Genomic DNA, 22,184 nt, shown 5'->3' on the forward strand with positions numbered 1-22,184 from the left:
AAGCACTCAAAACACGATCGATCGTGGTTTCCGGCCCTAGCCAGGCTGCTATAGAAGCTCCTACGAGATCGGTAGCGAGGCCCCTAGCCCGACGCTTTGACCACGGTCCAAGAAGCGGATGCATACCTCTTGCCGGCATATATGTAACCAGACTTTGTAGGGCTCGGTAGGACGGAGTAGCTAGTAGTAGTAGAACGCACGAACAGCCGGCCAGTCCACTCTGGGCATGGTTGCGTAAGGGACAGTGCGGCAAGCAACAGCGGGCCGACGACATGGTTCCCGTCCTGCGAGTCATGGCTTGCTGCATCTCTAAACACCCCCCCTGCTTTTCAGATCTGAGAATCTGCGTGAGCACGGACAACACCTTTAATATTCTTTCTTCTGGCGTCCACAAAAGGGGTGGTTTCTGGGTTCCGAGTGGAATAATAATAAACGAAGGCTGCATCTTGGGACCGCGTAGTAGTAGTTAACTAGTGAGTAAGTATATCCGTACTCCGTATGCAACGATTACTAGGCTGGGAAAAGCTGAGTCAAGTATTATTGATCTCAGAAAAAAAGAAACCCTCCCAAGACCACACGCACCCACCCGCCCATTTTCCCAGGATTTGAAATCAAGCTCAAATCCAAAAGGGGGGATTCCCCCCCCCGAAGCAGGAAAATTACTGGAGAATTGCCAACATATAGCCTGGAGTTGGTCGCCGAGCATCAACGACGACCAAAACAACAATACCGAGTGGTTTTTTTGGGGGCGTAGCTGAAAAAAAACGAGGCCTGGACTTGAACGGGAGCTTGCAGCATGTCCCAAAATCAGCACAGATAAAACCTCTTTATTTTTGCCCAGACATAATCAGCATGAGATAGTTGACTGAAGCCTCTAGCCCCCGGGTTTCTGGTCGCGTAGGCGATCCTGAATAGCCACCCAAGCATCAGCAGAACAAAACAGTCCATATACAGCATAGCGGTGCCTGGATGGGGCAAAAAAATAAAATAACACAAAACATCCAAAACCATAACGTTATTTGTCACTTAAGGTTCTCCCCGGAACCCTTTTCTCGAGAGTTCAACCAAAATAAATAAATAGGAAATGGTTCCTGAGTTGCCTTGCTTTTTTTTTTCTTCTTTTGTTTTTGTTTTGGCGGCAGGGGGGGGGGATAACAATCGGTCGGCAGCCAGCCAGAAGTGCCACACCGCAAGACGAGTCTGAAGAACATGCGGCAGCGTTTGGTCGATGCAGAAAACCAACCCTCCACGCGAGACAACAACCGGCCCCGTTCGTGCGGTGCTGTCGCTGGCACAGTTGACTATGCCCCGCAAAACGCGTGCTCGTCTGGCGGCTGCTTCAGGGCGTCCGTCCTTGACATGATGCTGCATGCATGCTTGAATAAACAGAAATTTTCTCTTTTGCCAGGCTCCTTCTTTCGACTCTTCGGCTTTCTTTTCCTTGATTTTTCTTTTTTAGCTGCTGCTTCTTCTTCTCCTCCTCCTCCATGCTCGGGCGCATTTCGTCCGGCAACCCCGGAAGCGAAGCGGCAAAAGTGCGCGCGGGCGTTCGTCAGCTTGCGTTGTGAGCAGTCATCGTGGGTGTAGGTTGAAGATCCTTGGCGCACAGCCGAAACCAAACTCTGTTGTTCACTAAACGAACTCCTCCATGGTCTTGCTCTGCCAAAGTATCCGTACTCCGTGGGAAGTCAATCCTCGGAAGTGCTTTGCAGAGTATGTATGAGTCTCAGAGGAACTCGGCAACAGCTATTGGGTTCAAAGCGTAGTTACAATTGTGAGCAGGTTCCCTTATCTCCCTGACCGAAACAAAACTTCCCCCATCGCCACTCGTTTTGTTCTACAATGTAGCCACGCGCGGCCATTCTTCTAGTTCATGTTGCATGTCCACTTTGCCGTTGGTTACACAGCATGCTTCCGGAGATATCTCGCTGTGTGTCTGGAAATCAGCCACCAGCTGAAGCCGCTCCAGTGCTCTCGGACCACTTTTGGCTGAAACACCACATCTCTCAACAGCCCGGCATTTCCTCGGCCTAGTATCACAGAAGGCCACCACTGGTCGGGATGGAGAAGAGAATCGCGCGCTCGGCCCTTTTTCACCCTATCCTAAACCAGCCGAGAAAAGAATCACCATGGGTCTCTATGTAATCTACATGTGTAGCACTAGGACAGCATCCTATCCCAGCCCACCCTCTTGAAAATCAGTCACCATTCACACCATCTTCATCTTCATCCTCATCCTCAAATCTAACCTCAATCTCGCCCGTGACGTCCCAGCGATCGCCCTTCGCGGACCGGCTCACGTACTTGACAAACTTAAGCGCCCCACGATCTCGCAGAACGACGCTCATCCGATTCCACCCAGCCCCCATGCTGAACAGGATGCCGTCATCCTCGTTGTCCGCCGCCGATCGGTAGATCGCAGGGTCGGCTTTGGTCTTCTTGATTTTGGACTTGGTGCCTGTCGAGCTGGGAACTTTCTCCGCAGCAGCAGCATCATCATCTCCTTCCTCGTCGTCGTCCTCAGCAGCCATATAGATCTCATAGCCTCCCACAGAAGGGCCATCATCTTCTTTCTTAGGCTTGGAAGAAGTGCCGTTCTTGTCTTCCTCGCTATCTGAGTCCGCTTCATCCTCCTGGCCCCAACCAGGAGTGGGCGTTAGCCCAATAGTAAATTCTAGTCTTGGGGAGTCGCCGTCATATCCGCTGGCGAGAGTATAGTCCTCGCCTCGTCGAAATCGTCGCGCGAGGAAATTATGGCTAACAAAATCATCGAGGTCGGTGGCTTTCATCAGCCACTTCTTGAATGCCTTCGAAGGAAGGAGTACCTCTACTATCTCTTGGATTGGCGTCTTCTCTTGGTCGTCGACGCTCAGTCTTGGCTGCTGATAAAGATATCGGTGCTTATGCGGCGGCCGGCTTACTTTCCAGTCCGTTTGCTTCTCGATTTCGTCCGAGGCAGTCGGAAGGGCTTCTTTCTCCTGGCTTTCAATGTATGTGCGAATCCGGGAAGCGAACTTGTCTGAAAAGATACGCTCAAGGCTGAGGGACGACTCGCTGTCAAAGATCTCGGAGAGTTGTTCACTGACATCTGGCGTCAAATAAGATGGGGCCATGTACTTAAGGAGGAAGTCAAGATCCTCTTCGGTGAACTCTTTGTCGGTGTCACTGTCCGTAGCGGCTTGTTTCCCTTTGCCTTTGGCCGCAGACGGATCAGCGGCTTCTTCATACTCCACAACTTGTGGCTGAGGACGATCAAATTCATCGCCTTGTCCCTGAAGCTGTTGCAAACTACTTCGCTCCGCTAGCTTCTCTTCTAATCCCGGCTCGTAGCCATCTTCTCCTTCCTGGGGAATATGGAACCATCCACTGATGGCCATGCGGACCCGTTCCTTTTTCTCCTGCTCGGAGCCCTCGCCGTCAATATGATACACTTCCTCGACATCGTGGAAGCTTTCGCCGGGTTGCACAGTGAAGAAGCTTAACTGGTTAAACGCCGGAGGGATCGACAGTGTGAAATCTGGAGTGGGGACCTTCACCTCATCTCCGTTCGCATCTGTTTTAGTCGTGGTTGGGAAGAGTCTCAAAGCTCCGCCGTAGCTTGGCTTCCACGGAGCATCTGGGTCTGTCAAATAGAGAATATAGCTCACGCGCCTCGTGCCAATCACATCGTCATGGCAAAGTAGATGGCAGCCTCCGGTGTATACGTTAATTGCCATATCGGTCTTGCGTCCGCTCAATTTCCCAGCCCCAGTCACCTCAGACAGGTATTCCCTGAACGACAGGGAGTACAAGGCATCGCGCAGCTTGAGGAGGGACGGTAATCGAGAAAGTGAGGCATCGTCCAAACCATCCAAGTTAGCCAGATCGCCAGATTGGAAGATTTTGTAGATATCGGTTTCTTTTTCGGTGAAAGAAAGATGTTCCTGGATCTCGCTGCGGACGGAGCGGAGCAGCTCCGGGGCGATGAGCGGGCAAATCACGCCATGTTTATAGCTACGAGCTCTTCGTCAATCGCAATGTGCCAATTGCGCCGGATTGGGCTTCAGGAAGGTAAACGAAAGGGGAGGTGGCACTCACGGCTCTGAGTGGGCATATGCATTCTTATATTTGTTGAGGGTGGCTTTGTCGAACAGGCCGGGTCCGAAACGAGCCACAGCTTCTTCGGGGGAAAGGGCTCTTTTCTTCGCATCTGCAACGGGGCCATCGGGCCCTGGGCTTGCCTTGCGCTTCATAGTGGCTATATGAACCTGGAGAGTAGCGAACAATTGGAGTTCTCGTCTGTTCGTCTCGTGGGATTTTTCAAGGCGGCGTCAATTGGCCAATGAGGACTGGGCTTGGCCGCGACCAGACTTCTCTCTACATACGAGTACAAACGTCGAGCTTGTCGTTGGCACTCCCGGAGGATCGGATCATCACGGCGGTACTCCGTACTCCGTATTATTGAGGAGCTTCGCAACGTGCGTGCATCGTGAATCCTAAGCTTCGTCAAGCTCTGCGCCCACGAATTTCGCACCGCAATCCGAGTCCGGGCGGATATCAGTGGTGGAAGTTCTTGGCGTGTGACTTCCACCACCGCACTGAACGACCCGCTGATTATTACTCTTTAATACGATCAACAGCTAGTTAACAAAGTATAGAGTATCTACGCTGGTTAAAGACTTATATAGTGCGCCTGCTATACCGTTTTATGTGTACAGTCAGTCGCCAAATGCAGGAGCTTCAAATCTGCAAGGCTTCACCTTGCCGTGCATAACATTCAAAGTCTTTGTTGTGGAACTGGCGCTTTCAACTCCTATCCTTAGGTGGGTAAGGGCAGTTTGGGTATGTCGACTGTGCATATACCTATTCCAGACAGAGGACTCTGTACCAGCTCTGAACTCTCCACCTGGTGGAGTTACATACCAACAGGACTGAAATTCAGTTACGAGGTATGGTAATGCTACGTCGTCCTGAAAAGCGTCAGGAACGAGCTCTGAAATACCATTCATACCGGTAACAAACCGCGCAGCGTGGTCAAAATGCTAATGCTTCCAGCAGTTGCTCTCGCATGGCCGGGGCTGGAAAAGGGGGTGGGAGATGTGCGTGTGAGTGTGTGTGTGTGCGTGTGTGGCGACACCCTGGCGGATGCAGTCTCCCGTCCCCATCTCACAACGACTGGGAAAAACAAGCTCATGAAACCGATAGGCAGAAGACCAAGGCTGTCCTATTCGTGTCCGTGACCCTCCAAGGCATCGCTCCTTTTGCGGGCCACGTTGATCCATCCAGACAAAGCCGTGGAGGGCTGTTATTGCCGAAGGCTGTCCGTTGATACCGTCCACTGTCGTCTGACAAGTTCAGATCAATTCGCACCTCCAGCCACTGGCGATCCCCTCGCGGCGTTACTGTGGGCATGATGAGTAATTATAATTTCCTTTCCTTCATGCAATGCCACGGGGGGCGAAACCACCACCCTTGCAGCAATGTCACACGGTGATCGTCGGATCTGCCAGGTGATGTTTCTGGACTCCAGAGTGAAAATCCGAACGCTAAGTCGAATTCATCGCATTAGCGCCCAATAGTAGAAAAAGAAAACAGCACAGACTAGCTGCTCTGAAAGCAACAAGAGCGGCGTTGTGGCGAACGTTAGCCCATTCGACCGCCCAATTCTTGTCCAAAGGATAGAGGCATGATTGGGACAAAATTGCTGAGGAGGCCAGACCGTAAGTCCAGGAAGTCATGCCGCTGAATCGGGTTCCTGCCCTGGTGCTGCGAGCCTGGACTCTGTGCATTTTGTCCTTCGTACAAGGCTTCTTGTGTTTGTCTCCCGCAGATCCCCGGTGCAATCGTGTGACCCACATATGCGCACAAGAGCACCTGGGAAACACGTTGGACGTGTCACATTGCCGGAATGATAGCCGGACGTGGTAACTATATGGCCATGAGCCTAGAGAGCATTCGTATACCTGGTACGGAGTATGCAGTGGTGCTCCCTTTTGAGCATCAAGTCCCACCGCATTGGTATGCATGCAGATACGCCCATACATCGTTACCGTCCCAGAACAGTTGGTATGAAAGAAGTAAAAAACAGCTTGAAATATAAAGCGCGCTTGGATATGTAGTTATTTATTGCAGGCTGCAGCTCTCAGTATGACAGGCGATACAAAGGGGGCGCACCGCTTAGCTTCTTTGTCGTACCGCGTGCCGCCCGACAGGATGGAAGAAGCTCTATCAACTGAGCTCTGCACTTGCAGTTGCCAGCTGACCATTTGCGGTAATGAAATGCAGGGTTCTCACGCAGGGTATATGTGTACGGTGTGCACCCGGCAGAGGAGTGCAGCTCAATGTACGCCTGTGGCACACAATGAGATGTCCCCATAGCAGAGAGAAAAGGTCTTTACTAGGTAAAACCCAATACAAGAATCTGCGACAGCGGAAGGCCACGTACTCATGAAAAGCGGTATTCAGCGGAGATATCGTACACTACACTTTCAAGTATAACCAGTCAATGAAAAAAGGGTGTACATACAGAGTACCTGTAGGATTGATCAACTGGAGCACTGTCCAACCCAATCATACATGACGGCAAAAGCGTCGTCATCTTCCCGACTCTCAATCAGCTTGAAATGGACTGAACTTTCGCACTAGGGGGGTGTGCTGCTCCACGGTCGCTGTTTTGTGCGCGATGTTGCGAATGTGGTCGGACAGCTAGCGGTGTCATGCCCAGTCAAGTGTAACAGCCACCATAGTTAACTATATCAGCGGTATAATATTCTGGCATCAGGCTAACTATGTGCTAGGCATTCAATTTCGGGTGAACAAAAGCCCTTTCTGCAATAACGACACGGCTCAGTCAACCCCCCAAATTCACTTGCTCTTCGATCCTCTAAGGTATAGATCGCATTTAACCGGGCTTCAGAGGAGTGGAAGCAAGGGCGGTACTCCTGAGGCTCACAGTGCAGTGCTTTTGGTAAAGCAGCATCCTCTGCCTCTGCGGAGTAAGCTCATGTCTCGCGAAGTCGATAAGAACTTGATTATCAGGCGGGCGGCCCTGCCAAGCGCGATTTCGGCCCCCCGCGGCGGGTTTATTTTTAGCTGCGGGATGAAACGCCTTCTAAGCGCCCATTCCAGGCGGCACCGCCGTTGACACCGGCCATTGGCTGCCGCAACGACCAACTTCTTCAACCTCAGGCTATCTGGCTCTTCTGCTTGGTTGCATCACCCCTGCTCGTCATTAATTGCTCAGCGGTTACAGCACCAATGAGCCGCTGCTGCTGGTTCTGCCGTGCAGCTTGCCCCGGAACGTCCCCTCCAATGGGCTCGCCTCTGCCCTGGCGGGCTCGGGGTCCCAGGAACCCAACGTGCGATGCCACCCAATGAGCTGTGTGTTAGAAGGCTTGACAGAGGCCAGTGGATTCCTCAGGCATTTTTCCTTGTCTGAGAAGCGAGCGATTGTGCCTGGGTCCCCCAGACTTTCCCGGTATCATTGGACGTCATGTCCCTCATGATCCATTTGGCCAAATATGGCTGGCAGAGTAGCTTCTCGCCTTGAGTTCTCTCTCTGCTTCCTGGTATTTGCTTCTGGAAGGCTGCTCTGTCGGTACTTGCTTGGTCTTTTAGCCCGGCATTTACCGATTTCCACCCTCTGCTGAGCTGAGGAAGATACTTTGTCGACTGACATTGTGTGCATGCTTATTTCTTATTCGAGCCAATAGCTTACCTCATTGTTTTGATGACAATTGCATTTGTGCTTCTTTCGCTCCAGTTGCCCCTCCACCGTTTTCATGCCTACCTTTATTCACATTATTTCAGCTAGATATTAGAGTGTTGCCCCTCAGCTTGTATTTCATGTTGTGGCTATAGCTACATATCAGGAGATGAAGCCATCAGTGAGTTGAGTGCTATCTGCCAGAGAAGTTGTGAATATAGAAACATGTGCTAACAGTACTTGAAAAGTTCTTTCAATACCCTAGCGACAATGGATACGGATTCATCTATATCCACCCGGCGACAACCTCGACCCAACGCGCCGCACCCTACTCATCTCCAAATTCCTCAGATTCCCACCTTTCCCTTGTCATCCCCGATTGTGGAGGAAGTGCTCACACCTTTTCTCGAATCCGACTCGCCAGAATATGGCAAGGATCGCATCAATAACCCTTTCAAGTCGCCGAAGGATAGAGACATGGTCGATTTCAAGTATCAAACTGGGTATATCAGTGAAAGAAATAACTCAACAAACAGCCTGGAATATGCCGATTCGCGAGTCACAATAGAACCGCCAGTAAAAAAAGCACGTCCGGGTCTCAATGTTGTAACAAATTTTAGTTCAAACAACTTCAATTCGGCCTCAAATAAAAATATTGCTCCAGCACCACAATCCCAAACTAAAGGCTTCCTAGATCTAAGCGATTTAAAATCCCTCTCAAAAACAAAATCGAACGATTCGAGTCCCGACAAGAAACGACAACCTACATGGAAAACAAAAAAGGGGGGCTATGAAGTGTTGAAAGATCAGGCTGACCGCGCCCAAACAACTACTCAGCAGTCAGGGAGGGTTGAGAAGCCGTCTTTGATGCGCAGAGTCACTCGGAAGGCCACGCAGAAATACTCAAAGAAGCTCCAGGATCTGTCACCATCAGACCGTCCCATTTTAATTGGGTTAAGCATACCAACAACTCCAAAGAAACCAGCAATAGAAGAGAAAGCTGTTCCCCAGAAATCTCAGCAGACGCCTGTGACACCGTCAATAGTAGTGACGCCTGCTATTGAGGACCGTGAATGGAACTCCGTATGGAACAGACCACCGCGTCCAGCCTCAAGTGTTTACTCGCAGCCGACGCCGTACATAAGACCCAGTAGGGTAGAGTTAATTCCTCCTGTTCCTGCCCTCCCAGCACTCAGTACGCTACCAGGCAATGAAAAATATGGCGTATATCCGGAAAATAAGTCTTCAGAAAAGGAGCGAGATCTTCCGTACGCAGACAAAACTAACGGCGGCAACGACTCCCCGACGTGGTTCTTTTCACGAGGGCAAACATCACCAAACGGGGTAAATCTTGATACACCGAGGCGCTTGAGCCTTGAAACAAATTCGCCCCAGCGCGGGTCCCAAGGCTGGTGGAACGTTTTATTTACCCCGTTGTCGCGATCGAATACAATGAGCAGCTGGCGTAGCTATGTAACGGAAGATAGCAGTCCTCCCCCCGTACCTCGTTTAGCATTTGGAATCGGAAAAGCAGATTACGAAACAGTCTTGAATGAGAAGGAACCGGAGGCCGGTGTATCAAAATTTTCTCCGGACACTCCCACCAGTATGAGTGACGCAAAAAGAATACAAAGCAACGTCACGGCGTGGCCGGATATGGATGACTGGTATAAGCAATGCCAGAATCGAAGCACTGTTCCTCGGCCCTTTCATTCACCAGAAATACCTCGTCACGGCGATTGCAAGAATTCACCATTGTCCGCTTCGTCAACTCAGTCAATCCCTCTTGTTATATCGACCATCGCGCCCCAGAAAACCGAGGCAACTCACAGCATGTCATGTGGACATGACTTACTGAGCAACCAACCTTGCTCTACATGCCTTTCCCGTTCTAATATTGATAGATTTCTTGCTGAAACGTCGGCTAGCAGTCGAGGAGTCTTAACAAAGCCTCCGCCCCAGCCTATTCAAAACCAACCGACTGAACAGTCCTCGAATAACCCTTTCTTCCAGAGATTTGTTGCCAACCTGAGGCATGGAGAAGCTAGGAGATCAAGCGCTGACTCCGGCTCAACGACTATTGAAGATGATGAGCCAGAAATGTCCCCCAATATACGACAGGCGACAGCAACGCCTATATTAAAGGCTGGCATTGGAACACCCGCAAGGGTTCACTCACCCCTACCGCCCAAAATAACGGGAGACACTTCGAAAAGCCAACAAAATGCGACCGGTGCAAAAAATTTATCTAGTTCGACGTTTGGTTCAAGGGAACCCAGAGCAGATTCCGTACCACCGCCCTACTCCTCCCCCGCACCAAGTAAGTCATATCCTCGTTACCGAGCAATTTATCCGCCAGATCAGCAGCCACATTCTCCAGGACCGATTTCTCCTGCGGGCAACAACGTTACCGGTATTCAAGGCGGGATACAAATGCACAATGTAGTAAATATACATGCACCCCCTGCAACATATGATCATAATAATCGTCTTCCTCCACGGCCTCCTGCACCCCCTCTGACTTTATTTTCCGCCGAGAGACCCACAGTAGTGCGAAGCAACATCGAGCTAAAACGCAGAAGACGCGAGAAAGAAGAAGCTGTTGGGAGAAAATGTTGTGGTCTATGGCGCGGTCGAGGATGTTTCGGCAATGGTGGCCGTCTTGCTCGAGGGGGTCGAGAAGGAAGAAAACGACGGCGATGGTGCATTGTTGCTGTTGTCATTTTCTTGCTGCTTTTAGCTGCAGGCATTGTTACGGCTGTGATGCTTACAAGAAAGAAGGATAATGTCGAAATTCCGTCTCGGTGGTTGAATTTGACGGGATACCCTGCAATGCCAACCGGTATTGCTACTATTGGTGGGCCTGATCCGGTCGAGACAAGCTCTGGCTGCGTACATCCTTCTACCATGTGGAGCTGTTCCCTGCCCAAAGAGGACCAGGCAATGAATGCTCCATATGATCATGATTCTCCAAAATTTCGGATTGAAATTCTGTTCAAAAATGGGACGTATCCCCGCAGCACAACCACTATAGGAAATCCGAAACAAAGGACAACGCGCGATACGCTTTTTCGCCGAATTCTAGGCTCTAACATTTTACACGTACGAGGCAACGATTTTACACCTATTCCTGCCCCCCCAAATTTGAGGGATATTGAGTTCTTAGGGAATACTACTGACGGTATTGCTGAACCCTTTATAGGGGAGGAAACACCTTTTTTTGCTAGTTTTCTCTCCATTTCTCCCCCGGCAAATCTCCAGAAAAGAGCCGATTCTTCTAGCGGTTTCCCAAACCTCACTGCAATAATTCCACCACCAGGATCTTCTCCAGACGGCACGGCAGTAGCCGCTAACCTTCTCCCTACACCCAAGTCTCAGCCACTTCGATTGTTTGATCGTGGTAAACCAACTGAACACTACGGTTTCTATACCTACTACGATCGCTCTATCTTCCTTAAGTCGGTTGCAGAAAACGCCGCCTTAGCAGACGATGGGGCAGGCGGGTCCACAAAGTCGACTGCCCGAATCCGGTGTACGTGGTCAGAAACTCGATTCCTTGTCCAGATCTGGACTCAACCAGAGAAAGCTGGTCTACAACTAGTAGGACGACCCAATTCATTTAATTCAACACCTTCACAGTCCATACCGGGCATGCCTGATTCTGCGACCGATTTTTCTCGTCCAGGCACCTTCCCTTACCCGGTGACTATCAAGCTGGATAGGCATGGCGGAAATTATAGGAAGAAGATGGTGTATTGCTATGCCATGAACAGCCGCTCACAGATTGAGATCAACGAGAAGAAACTGCAGCTGGAGTTTCGCGGTTTTGCTGGTACCTTGATTAATCCTGCAGGAGGGATATTCAATCTCAGCAAGTCTATAGGAAACGAGAAAAAGGTCGAGGAGTGGCAACCTATTGATGGTGGAACAGGGGGTTGTAAGTGTCAATGGAGGAATTTCCATGTTATTCGGGGATGATTGGGTGCATGGTCAAAAATAATGCGTATTCCATACTGTGAGGCACACTTGTACTATATGATATGTTTTCCGTTATTTGTTCTTTCTCAAGTTCTGTTTTGGCGCATTTGGGGCATGTCATATGTACTGGGGATGGGGGCGCGGACTTCTCCAACGTTGAGGCATCTGAGGAGTTTTTATCAAAGTAATACGTATATGGAGTAGAAATACAAAAACATTCGCATCGATTTATTGCTAGATGTGATAGTCTGAGCTTGAAGTTGTTTAATATGTATTGTGCTGCACTGGGGGTAATATTTATTCTCCATCTTGCTTAGTTGCAATTGAAAATAACATTTTCCTGGGACCATCCCTGTCCAACAGGGACTGCCACAATCAACATATTGGACACTCAATTGACATACCAGACCTCGTAACCAGTATGGTGCAATCAAACCTCACCAGCCTCCCACTGGAGCTTCGAGAAAACATATACTACAACGTCCTGTATGGCGAGGTACCTGCGGACCCAGTGTTGATATTCCCCGAGACAGAGCGGGGTCGTTTTCTTGTTCGCTCCAATTGTGGCGGGCTGCTCTGTACGAACAAACAAATCAACCGAGAACTATCCGATTATATCACCTTTTGCAGCAAAACCGGGAGCGGACTGAGCTGCAGAGGGGACTTGGTTCTTGTGAATGAGCGGCAATACTACTTCGCATGGCGAGCTCTCCCCTGGAGAACCACCCACATTGGCACCTGCACGATCACTTTGAGCATCCAGGGAGTGCGTGAGGGGTTCTCTGGCTTTCGTACAGATGGGTTCAGCGAGCCGCCAGTGATCAGCTACATCCATTCCTTCATACGTTCGATTCTCGAGTACGGACCGCTGCTCTCGGGGGACAACCCCGCATGGATTACACTTGGCAGGCTGGACATTAATATCTTGACTCCTCAACCGCCATTCCCACAAGGCTATCAACTGTTGCCAGTTGAAGGCTTCTCTGAGCTACGGGATATTACGTCGGGAATTATCAACCCGAGAACTGTGGCGCTTGAGATCGAGGAATATTCTACCTGGGAGCTAGAGAGATGGGCGAACAGCAGGCGAAGGGCAGAAGGTATATTTAATGGGTTGAGAACGCTACAGGTATTAGTGGATGGGACACCAATGTATTCGTTTGATATTGAAAAGAAGTTCAACGAAGGCCAGACTTGGAACCGGATAGGAGGACAGGTCTGAATGGCGCATGTTTGCTCTGTTTGCTTATCCCAGAGTTAGCTATCAAGGAATCAGGGAACAGAGGAGTCAGGATACACGACATACAGCTCCTGGGCTGCGATCAGTACCTGATATTTAGGTCTCGATACAGTATAGGAATGGTTTTGAATGTGGCCACGGCTGTTTAAGTAGCTGTCCTGTCGCCCATAATTTAGTCGAATTGCGTATTTCCAGCGACCATGCCTCCACGCCCGATCCCCTCCAGCCCGTCGCTACTGTCTCCCGGCGGCTACGACGATGACGTCGTGTCCCTTCGATCTCTTTCGGACCAAGACTCGGACTCAGAAGATGATCAGCTTGTACAAGCGTCACGAAGTACCCTCGACCTTGTCCGACATGACCAAACGGTGCTAGAAGAGGAAGAAGAACTAGAGAGGTTATTAACAAGGAAACCTGCCGCAGCAAGCTTAAAGAGAATATTTGGAACTGCACATGATACTGGGAGTAGTGTACGGATAGGAAAGAAAAAGAGGAACAGAAGAAGAAAGAAGGGAAAATCACGACCCAGCGTGAATCGGGGTGGAGATGAAGAAGGAGAGCTCATGTATGAGATGGAGGAGGGAGACGTTTTCAACAAAGAGCAAGGAACAGATGAATCCAGCTCACTCTTCTCCAGTCCCAGCTCATCGTCTTTGGATAGCCTGGTGCTGGAGAACCGGCCATTCAAGCGGGTAAAGCCAGCCCCTATCTTTGATACAGTAGGAAACGCGATCTATAGCTGCTAACCAGGACCTCTTTGATTAGCCGAAAGGATTCTGGCGCAGGTTTGGTCTACCACTTGCTGCCACTCTTATTCTGTTTCTTATTCTCTTTCTCGGCGCATATAAGGCGTCGAGCGGTTTTCGACTGAGGCAACATGGTAAATATATGCTTAGATCAAATGGGACAGCGCTTTTCCGTCCCACCACTATTCTTATTTCCCTCGATGGGTTTCGGGCCGATTTTCTTACTAGGGGACTTACACCCACGCTCAATCAGTTTGTCGCAGATGGCATTTCCCCGAGATACATGCTGCCGAGCTTCCCAAGTGTCACGTTTCCGAATCATTTTACAATTTTGACTGGGCTATATCCTGAAAGCCACGGCGTGGTTGGGAATACTTTCTGGGACCCTGAGCTGAAGGCGGACTTCTACTATACGGACCCTAAGCGAAGTATGCAAGCAAAGTGGTGGAATGCAGAACCCTTATGGGCGACAGCTGAAAAGCAAGGTGTGAGAACTGCGATACACATGTGGCCTGGGTCTGAAGCTCATATTGGTCCATTGGAACCCACATATCTTGATAAATATAATGGCAGTGAAACGCTTTCCGTTAAGGTCGAGCGGATTTTAGACTGGCTTGATCTACCAGGAGACGATGATGAATACCCTTCTGTTAAGGAGCGAAGACGGCCACAATTTATTGCCAGCTATGTTCCTAATGTCGATGCAGATGGGCATAAATTTGGTCCCAATAGCACTGAAACTAGGCGTACAATTGCCAATGCGGATAATATGCTTAAATCTTTATTGGACGGTCTTCAAGCTCGGAACTTGACACGTATCGTGAACATCATTGTTGTATCCGACCATGGCATGGCGACGACTTCGACAGATCGGCTTGTTCAGCTAGATGATCTAGTTGATCTCTCTTTAATTGAACGCATTGATGGATGGCCACTTCAGGGTCTGCGGCCAAAATACGATGCCGACATTCCTAAAATCCTTTCCGACTTGGAACAGAAGTCCAAACCATACCTTGACTCCATCGAAATCCATGCCCGCGAAAATATGCCTAAAAGGTATCACTTTTCAAATAATGATAGAATAGCGCCAATATGGATAATTCCAAAGTCTGGCTGGGCCATCGTCAAAAAGGCAGATTTTAACATCGAAGAGGCCAAAAAGAAGAATATCACTTATCACCCACGGGGTATACACGGATACGACCATGAACACCCACTCATGCGTGCGATATTCGTTGCCCATGGGCCAAGTTTCCCGCACAAACCAAATAGTCGAGTTGAACACTTCCGTAAGTTACACGCTTAAGGGTTAAAAAAACATCACTGACCGACCTCCAATGTGTAGAAAATACTGAAGTCTATAATATTATTTGTGATACTCTTCATGTCAAGCCGAACCCAAACAATGGCACTCTACACCTCCCATTGCACCCCGTTGGACTCCATTCCGACAAAGACGCACCATCCCTCGACATTCCAGATGACCCTCCTACCTCTTCATCCAGTATAATTTCCAGTACCAGCTCTACGCGGACGGCCGTTGAATGGACTCGCCCTGTTCCTATCCACACAACATCGCTTCCTAGTAACCCCGAAGCGTCGCATATTATAGATAATGAAAAAAACAAAACAAGAGTTGAAGATACGCAAAACGAAAACGGATATAAGCAAGATGCGGCTTCATGGCTGTCATATATGAAGGATAAACTAAATGCCCTTAAAGAATGGGCGAAAGGACTGATTAATGCCCAGAAAGCGAGCTCCGGTCCGGCTTCAACCGCAAATCGATAGATTTTGATGCTCCTAACCTAAGTACGTGTCAAACCCACAACATTAAGAGAAATATCCTATTTCTTCAGCAATTCGGCTTATTATCTGCCTGTTTCTTAATTTTGGAGACATTACGACCGACCATATCGGAGTTGTAATATTTAATATTTTCTATAATCCGTGATCCGGTTGGATACCCGTACTTCGGAGACTAGTTTGTTACTGCAATTTTCCGTCCAGTATCCAGGATTCAAACGGCACACCACGCCGTACCTTCTCTCCGTTCGGATTCAGGTAATACAATGTTGCCTCGAAGTCTGATATTTTGCCGTACGCTAATACCAATTCGCGCCAGTAACATGCTTCCGCGGCCGGTGTCAGATACCGATCCCGGAATACCTCGACGCTATTCCGAGCGATACGTTCTGAAATATCCGGGTGATTTATTAGATGTTTAATCTTCTCAGCGAGGTCGGAGAAATCACGCTTTACGGCTACGTAATTTGCTTCCTCCCCTGAAGCTACAAGTGCCGAATGGTGAACTTCGCGCCATTCTAGTTCGTGCGTGACGAAGACAGAATTACAATTCTGCAAATATTTACCCCGACCGGAGTAACTTCGCCCCTCAACGTGGCTGAGAAACATGTACCTACAGTGATCTTCGATAGGCACAAAGTCTCTTTGAATACTCTCGCTGTCGTTCCAGTTGATGGGCAGGACAGAAGCCCAGCTCTGATTATGTGTTACGTCAAGGAGACTCTGCCGAAGCTTTGGTGCCGTGGCAATGTTTCCGCGCCAGAAAAGTACTGGATGCTTGTCTTGAAATCGCATTCCAGGGATGTGCTTCCCGTCCACAAAAGTTCCATTGTCTATTGCGGCAACTCGCCGCCGGATTTCACGGTACGAGCCGATCTTTACTTCTGGCCAGGACCAATATCCAAAGTCCGGCATAAGCCAAGCCGATGTTTCTTTTTCTCGTTTCGAGTATGTCCATATAGGACTAGGACCATGTGTAAAATCTTCAGACGAAAATATAAATTCTATATTTGGCATTTTCTCGCGCCCTGAGATAGCAGCTAGCGCGCGATTTAATGAGCTCAACGTTGCTTTAGCTCGAGTAAAGGTATACTTCATGTTTTCAAACTTGATTACATGCAGCTATTGTAGCCGTGAGAGCTCTCAGTACTCTTTCGATATGAGCATCGTGGGTCATGATAGTTCAAATACCTCTCCGTTGTATACCATCGCCCTCACCATCGCGTCTTCCAGTCGCGTGGAATTTAACTCTTCATAGGTTATCTTCTTCGCCTGGCGTTCAGACACCGATCTCTGGATCTCCACATATAATTTCGGAAACGCAGAGTGACACTGCGCCCGGCTCAATCCATAGTTGTCTGCATCTCTAGTTGCTACGAATTCCCAGAGCCCTAAATCATTTATATTGTCCGCAAGTTGATGGCCTTTAGTAGTGTGGGGGTCTGTGGTATACCGTGACTCTTCATGGAACCCCGCAGCGTAGAGATAGAGAGAAAAAAATCCCAAGAAGAGACAGACACTGGCAATAATGATATGGTGCTGGGAGGTATAAGTAAGGCGATTCAGCGCCATGTCGTAAGTCACCTTGTCTTCTTACATTATTGACACTGGTTGATGTCAATGTCACAGTTGACGCGTTTCATCGCGCTGACTAGTGTTGCCACAGCAACAACGGAGCACTTCAATGTAATTAGGCAGCTAGCCCTCACTCCCACTCAAGTGTGTGTGTGTGTGTATTCATTCTTTTTCATAGCCTCTTATGGGGTCTTAGACTATGAAGAGCCACTCTCCCTAATCTGGCTTAGTTACAGCATGTGTTATTCTTGATATCTGAGCTCCCATCACTCCATTTTATTAAAGTCTTAAACTGTAGTATGTTCAGAGAGGATCAAGACTTCTTATTTAACTTTTCATTAAATTCTTCTCTTAGATTATAGTTATCCTCTAGAGAAATCCTCACAAAACCTAGAGTGTAGCTGGTATATCTAAACATGACAAGAATCAATAGAGAACCAGAACAAGATGTATAAGATCACACTTAAGACTGACAAGCTCAGTCTATTAACTTATCTAGCAGATGCTTATATACTTCCCATACCATCACCCACTCTAAACTTTCCTAGTTCCCAGCAGCCAATAACCTTGTCTCCTAGGGAGAATTCTCTCCACCCAGAGAAGAGACTTCTCTGTTGGTAAAATACCATTTTTTGGGGATAGCAGGATTCAAACCCACGATCTTCTTTCCCAGGTGGTTGTTCCCCAAAAACAACAAACCATGCTAGAAGGATTCCTGCAGACATTTACCAACTACGCCATACACCCTCCCCCTCCCACTCAAGTGAGATCCTTTTTAAAAAGAAAAACTGTCAATCAATGAGCATTCTGGTTATGTTGCCAACATTATGTACAGTCCGTCATATTGGCACTCAACTTCGAGCCCGATGTTTCCGAAAGATAGCCCGGAACTTGGGTACTTCAACAGCTGGGGCGATGCAGAAAGGCGAGTGCATTATTTCATAAGAGAATGCAGCGCTGCTTACAAGGCACATAGACTGGAATGGCCATGAGGAGTTTTTTAATTTTACACGGGGACGCTTTGTTGTCGACGAGCAGGAGCAGATGGCTGAGCGCCATATCAAATTTGACATGAATCAACTTGCACGAATCGCAGCCAAATCAGTTGGTGCAAATACTTGCACCAATGTTGAAAAATGTGATGATGGCATGTTCAACAAGGTGTTTTTAACTTTGTTGCAAGGCTCGTACTGTGTTGGGCACCCCTGCACCAAAAGTGTATGGATGGAACTCTCAGGTGGATGATATGAATACAGTTGGAGCAGAGTACATAATAATGGAAAAGTTCGATGGAATTCAGCTGGCAAGAGTCTGGCCATTTCTAGCACCTGCAGAAAAAATGAAGATCTTCCTCCAGATATTCAACTATCAGAAGGCTTGGACGGCGACAAACTTCGAGGACTTTGGGAGCCTCTATTACATTGATGATGTGAATGAGACAATGAGGAGGTCCACGAAACCTGTGTTTGACAAATTTGTTGTTGGGCCAGCAGCAGGCCGCGAGTGGGTTGATCATGGCCGCAGCAAACTGCAATGTGATAGAGGCCCATGTAAAACTTCCGTTGGCATATATGGGTGACTTTTGCTTACCTTCGGATTTTAGGGCGCTCGCTTCAAGAATATCGGCAAGCTACTGGACTCCGTGAGAAATCTGCAATCAAAACATTTTCAGACACCCCGGTTCCAAAACAATTAACGATGCTTTATGGCCCCGATCTATATCAACCCACATTAAAAAAACGTCTTGAAGCAGCTGAGTCTTATTTACAGCTTCTCAGTCTTCTACTCCCCACTGATTCAGCTTTGACAAGTGGGCATATATGGCACAATGATCTCCATGGCGAAAACATATTTGTTAGTCAGAACATGCCTACTCAAGTGATAGGTATTATTGACTGGCAATCAATACAAATAGCACCTCTATTTGATCACTGCATGGATCCAACATTCCTGGAGTATAGTGGTACACCAATCGGCGACAGCCTCAAACGTCCAGAGTTGCCAGATACCAAATCAATGTCAAAGGATGAGAGGGATTTAGCAATCAAGCATTACCTTGATATGTCTGTAATGGTTGCGTGGCGCATGCTAGTGAAGAAAAAAAACCCAGCGCAGTATCGCGCAATCTTGTTTGAATTTACAACGGAGGGATACCTTCTTCATCTCTCTCGTCGTCTTTATGAGCTAGGAGAGGCATACTTCTCTGCCTTGCTGCTAGATTTGTGTACAGAGCGCGGCAATGAAAACTTTCCATTAGTTTTCTCCGAGGAAAGGAAATTAGAGATTGAAGGTGACCGGGAGGCAGCCCAGCTGAGTTCAGAGGCCATGAGAGATTTAGAGCGCCGACTAGATGGGCTCTGGCCAGAAAAAGCTCTAATAGAGCATGAAAACTATGATGAGGTAAAGTCAAGGCTTCGCGAGGTGAAAGAAGAATTAGCAGTTAAGTACTCTGGTAGAGAAAGAGAGGCGTTTGAACAACTCTGGCCGTTCGACAGTTGAATTGGGCGAAATCTGATCTACTTGAGCCTGTGAATCGGCTGTCGACAGCTGACCATTATGAAGTGTTTGGCAGCGGAGCTATTGATGATATTTTATTAATTACACCTAGAAATATAGTTCAACAGTCCTTCAGACTTATTTTATTTATCAACAGAGTCAGCTACACATGATCATTGTGTTTAATTTTTAAATTTTTTCCAAGTACATACTCTGTACATATCACAACGGCTGTTTTGGGGGGACGATGAGTTTCATCTACCCGTGTTACCCAGTAACATAAACAGGCTATATGATGGGATGTTGATTGGTGGTAAAGGGAAGGCGGTGTAGCTGATGGCGAGCAAGTAGTTGCCATTCCATGCCTGCTGCCGAATCTCTCAATTCTTCCAAATACGATATGCAGCTTACCGAAATATTGCTCCAACACCTTCCCGTTGCCTACAAAAGATTCGGATTACTGCCTAGGATTTTTCGGAATAAACTGAGGCCGTACAGGTTCTGGGTCAAACGCGGCATCTGGTTCCATCCACGGTTCTTGTGGATCGCAATGTGTACTTCTCCAAACCTTGGGTATCGGGTCGAGTACACGGATACCACGAGCTCCAGTCATACAGGAAGATTCTTGCAGGCACTGAGGCAAGCCTGCTGCCTGCCAACGCACGCATCTGCCGCCTTCATGGCCTGATCATCGACAATGATATTGACGTCCATCAGCACTATCCTCTTGACTATCCTCTTGACAGTAATGAAGAGGATCACCCTGGGACACGTCTGGTCGGACTTCTTCTCACCAATATCGAGAATAAAGGCACTCTTAAAGAGCTGGCCCCTTGGTCCGACTGTGCAAATAATGATCGACTTTGCTGGTCTAGGCCGATACACCAGTCTGTTGAACAGTTGCATAATGCAGACGTGGTCTGGGGTGATGCTAAACCGGAGAATGTCTTAATTGATACAAAGGGCGATGCGTGGCTGATTGATTTTGGTGGTAGCTATACCCCAGGCTGGATAGACAAGGATAAGCGAGAGACCGTGGAGGGAGACTGGCAAGGTGTGCAAAGAATTGATGAGTGGCTCACCAAATACTCCCGCAAGCCTGTTGCTCGTATCAATAAGTTAATAGAGAAGGAGCAATAAAGATCCCACTTGTATCTGAAGTAAGTAAAATTCCATGTCTGGTAGTTAGTTCTTGACTCGCGAACACTCTCGCGCACACCCTCTAGCCGAAATTACCATATCAACTAGATGGTCGTATATTACAGCCAACGTAGCTATTTGTTTATTTTAATTGCTTGAAATTGAAGCTGGGCTCCATACCTAATCATCTGGTGCTGTTGCAAGCTAACTTTGACAACAGCCCGCACGTACTCCTCCGCCGCCCAGCCACCCATGCCATGCGTTTGCTGTACTCCGTATGTACATACATAACAAAATCATCACTATTCATTTCCACATAAAAATCATTATTGATGATGATCCGTTTGATCCAAGATTCCCACTCCAGCTGAGTCTTTGTCTGACATGTTAGTGACCTGACAACTGTATGTAGACTGTTTAAATAGAAATTCCTGCCAGGAGGATAAATACTGTGATCAAATCATTGTCTTGTACATGTGCTGTAATTTCTTCTATAAGGAAAATGGAAGTGCGGCTAGAAATCTGAGTTGCCCAAAACAGAATATTTGGATCTAAAACTTCAACAATCTGAATTGAAGCGACTCCAATTGCTGGATCAAGAATCTAAAATACATTTATTGAAATTTCTTGAGACTACTCCATAGGAAAGAAATAAAAACATGTAATATATCTAGTTGTCTTCAACAGACCGAGCATAAGGCCACTCTGTCTTGAGGATTTTACAATGATATTTGTATCCCAGACCATGACTGAAAAGTTTGAACAAGGACTTTTACTATTCATTGTACTTGCTCTAAGGCAGTCGTGAGCGCGCAAGAGGTTCCTAAAGACCTGAGCAGACATTAAGTAAATCTGCACCGAGACTCTAATGACCACCTAAATTGACATTGATGAAGAAAAGAAGAACATCCAACAAAAGCAGAAATTTTTATGATGTACCGTAGAGTTGCACTAGTCTGTTTGTGGACTAGTCCTCAAACTAACACTGGAGGTAGAGTTTCCTGATTGACATTGTAACACGAGCAGAGCTCGCTCACTTCGTTCGCTGCTCAGCCTTGCTAGTAGCTGCTAAGCAGTGCTCCTATCTAAGCAAAAAGGGCACAAAGCTGCGCCTGTGCCTGTTTCCAATGAAATGAAGTTGTAAAGTTGGACATGTCCTTGAACCAATCACAGTAATAGAATTTTGATGGGGTAACACATTAGGAATTAGGGTTTAGGGTTTTGCGTGCATTTTTGAAAATCCATATTATAGGATATTCTCATAGTAAAATACTATAGGATGCCATGGATAACCACTGGATACTACGGAGTACTCTTTATATACTTTTTGTTACTATAATGCAAGTAAGTCGAGTTTACAAAATATCTTCACACACTTGATAAAAGTTTATAGTTCCAGTCTGAAGATCTTAGAGAAAAATCTCCCGCTCTATAATACTAGCTAATTCATTTGAAAAAAAAATCTGTGTGGTTGTGTAATAATTATTTAGTACAGATCTAAGTAAAAATGTACATTGGG

General features: G+C 47.8%; 6 protein-coding genes across 6 annotated transcripts; 4 read left to right on the forward strand and 2 right to left on the reverse strand.

Moving 5' to 3' along the window:
• Positions 1–2,198: 2,198 nt before the first annotated feature.
• NUA3 (putative component of NuA3 histone acetyltransferase complex) lies at positions 2,199–4,232 on the reverse strand (the record flags this gene model as incomplete). Its single annotated transcript, XM_049252677.1, has 2 exons — positions 2,199–3,993; positions 4,078–4,232. 2 exons carry the CDS (start codon positions 4,230–4,232, stop codon positions 2,199–2,201), a joined length of 1,950 nt encoding a protein of 649 aa, XP_049108176.1.
• Positions 4,233–7,954: 3,722 nt separating this feature from the next.
• Positions 7,955–12,884, forward strand: LOZ57_003630 (uncharacterized protein; the record flags this gene model as incomplete). Its single annotated transcript, XM_049252678.1, has 2 exons — positions 7,955–11,621; positions 11,980–12,884. 2 exons carry the CDS (start codon positions 7,955–7,957, stop codon positions 12,882–12,884), a joined length of 4,572 nt encoding a protein of 1,523 aa, XP_049108177.1.
• Positions 12,885–13,102: 218 nt separating this feature from the next.
• Positions 13,103–15,439, forward strand: LOZ57_003631 (uncharacterized protein; the record flags this gene model as incomplete). Its single annotated transcript, XM_049252679.1, has 3 exons — positions 13,103–13,621; positions 13,668–14,937; positions 14,994–15,439. 3 exons carry the CDS (start codon positions 13,103–13,105, stop codon positions 15,437–15,439), a joined length of 2,235 nt encoding a protein of 744 aa, XP_049108178.1.
• Positions 15,440–15,637: 198 nt separating this feature from the next.
• On the reverse strand, positions 15,638–17,026 carry LOZ57_003632 (uncharacterized protein; the record flags this gene model as incomplete). The annotated part of the gene is made up of 2 exons (XM_049252680.1): positions 15,638–16,576; positions 16,646–17,026. 2 exons carry the CDS (start codon positions 17,024–17,026, stop codon positions 15,638–15,640), a joined length of 1,320 nt encoding a protein of 439 aa, XP_049108179.1.
• A 1,342-nt stretch (positions 17,027–18,368) lies between these two features.
• On the forward strand, positions 18,369–19,528 carry LOZ57_003633 (uncharacterized protein; the record flags this gene model as incomplete). The annotated part of the gene is made up of 2 exons (XM_049252681.1): positions 18,369–18,579; positions 18,633–19,528. The coding sequence occupies 2 exons, from the start codon at positions 18,369–18,371 to the stop codon at positions 19,526–19,528; spliced, it is 1,107 nt and encodes a 368-aa protein (XP_049108180.1).
• Positions 19,529–19,886: 358 nt separating this feature from the next.
• On the forward strand, positions 19,887–20,665 carry LOZ57_003634 (uncharacterized protein; the record flags this gene model as incomplete). The annotated part of the gene is made up of 2 exons (XM_049252682.1): positions 19,887–19,961; positions 20,024–20,665. 2 exons carry the CDS (start codon positions 19,887–19,889, stop codon positions 20,663–20,665), a joined length of 717 nt encoding a protein of 238 aa, XP_049108181.1.
• Positions 20,666–22,184: the final 1,519 nt, after the last annotated feature.

Source organism: Ophidiomyces ophidiicola (genome assembly GCF_022830035.1).
Source record: "Ophidiomyces ophidiicola strain CBS 122913 chromosome Unknown scaffold_13, whole genome shotgun sequence".
NCBI classification, from domain to species: Eukaryota; Fungi; Ascomycota; class Eurotiomycetes; order Onygenales; family Onygenaceae; genus Ophidiomyces; species Ophidiomyces ophidiicola.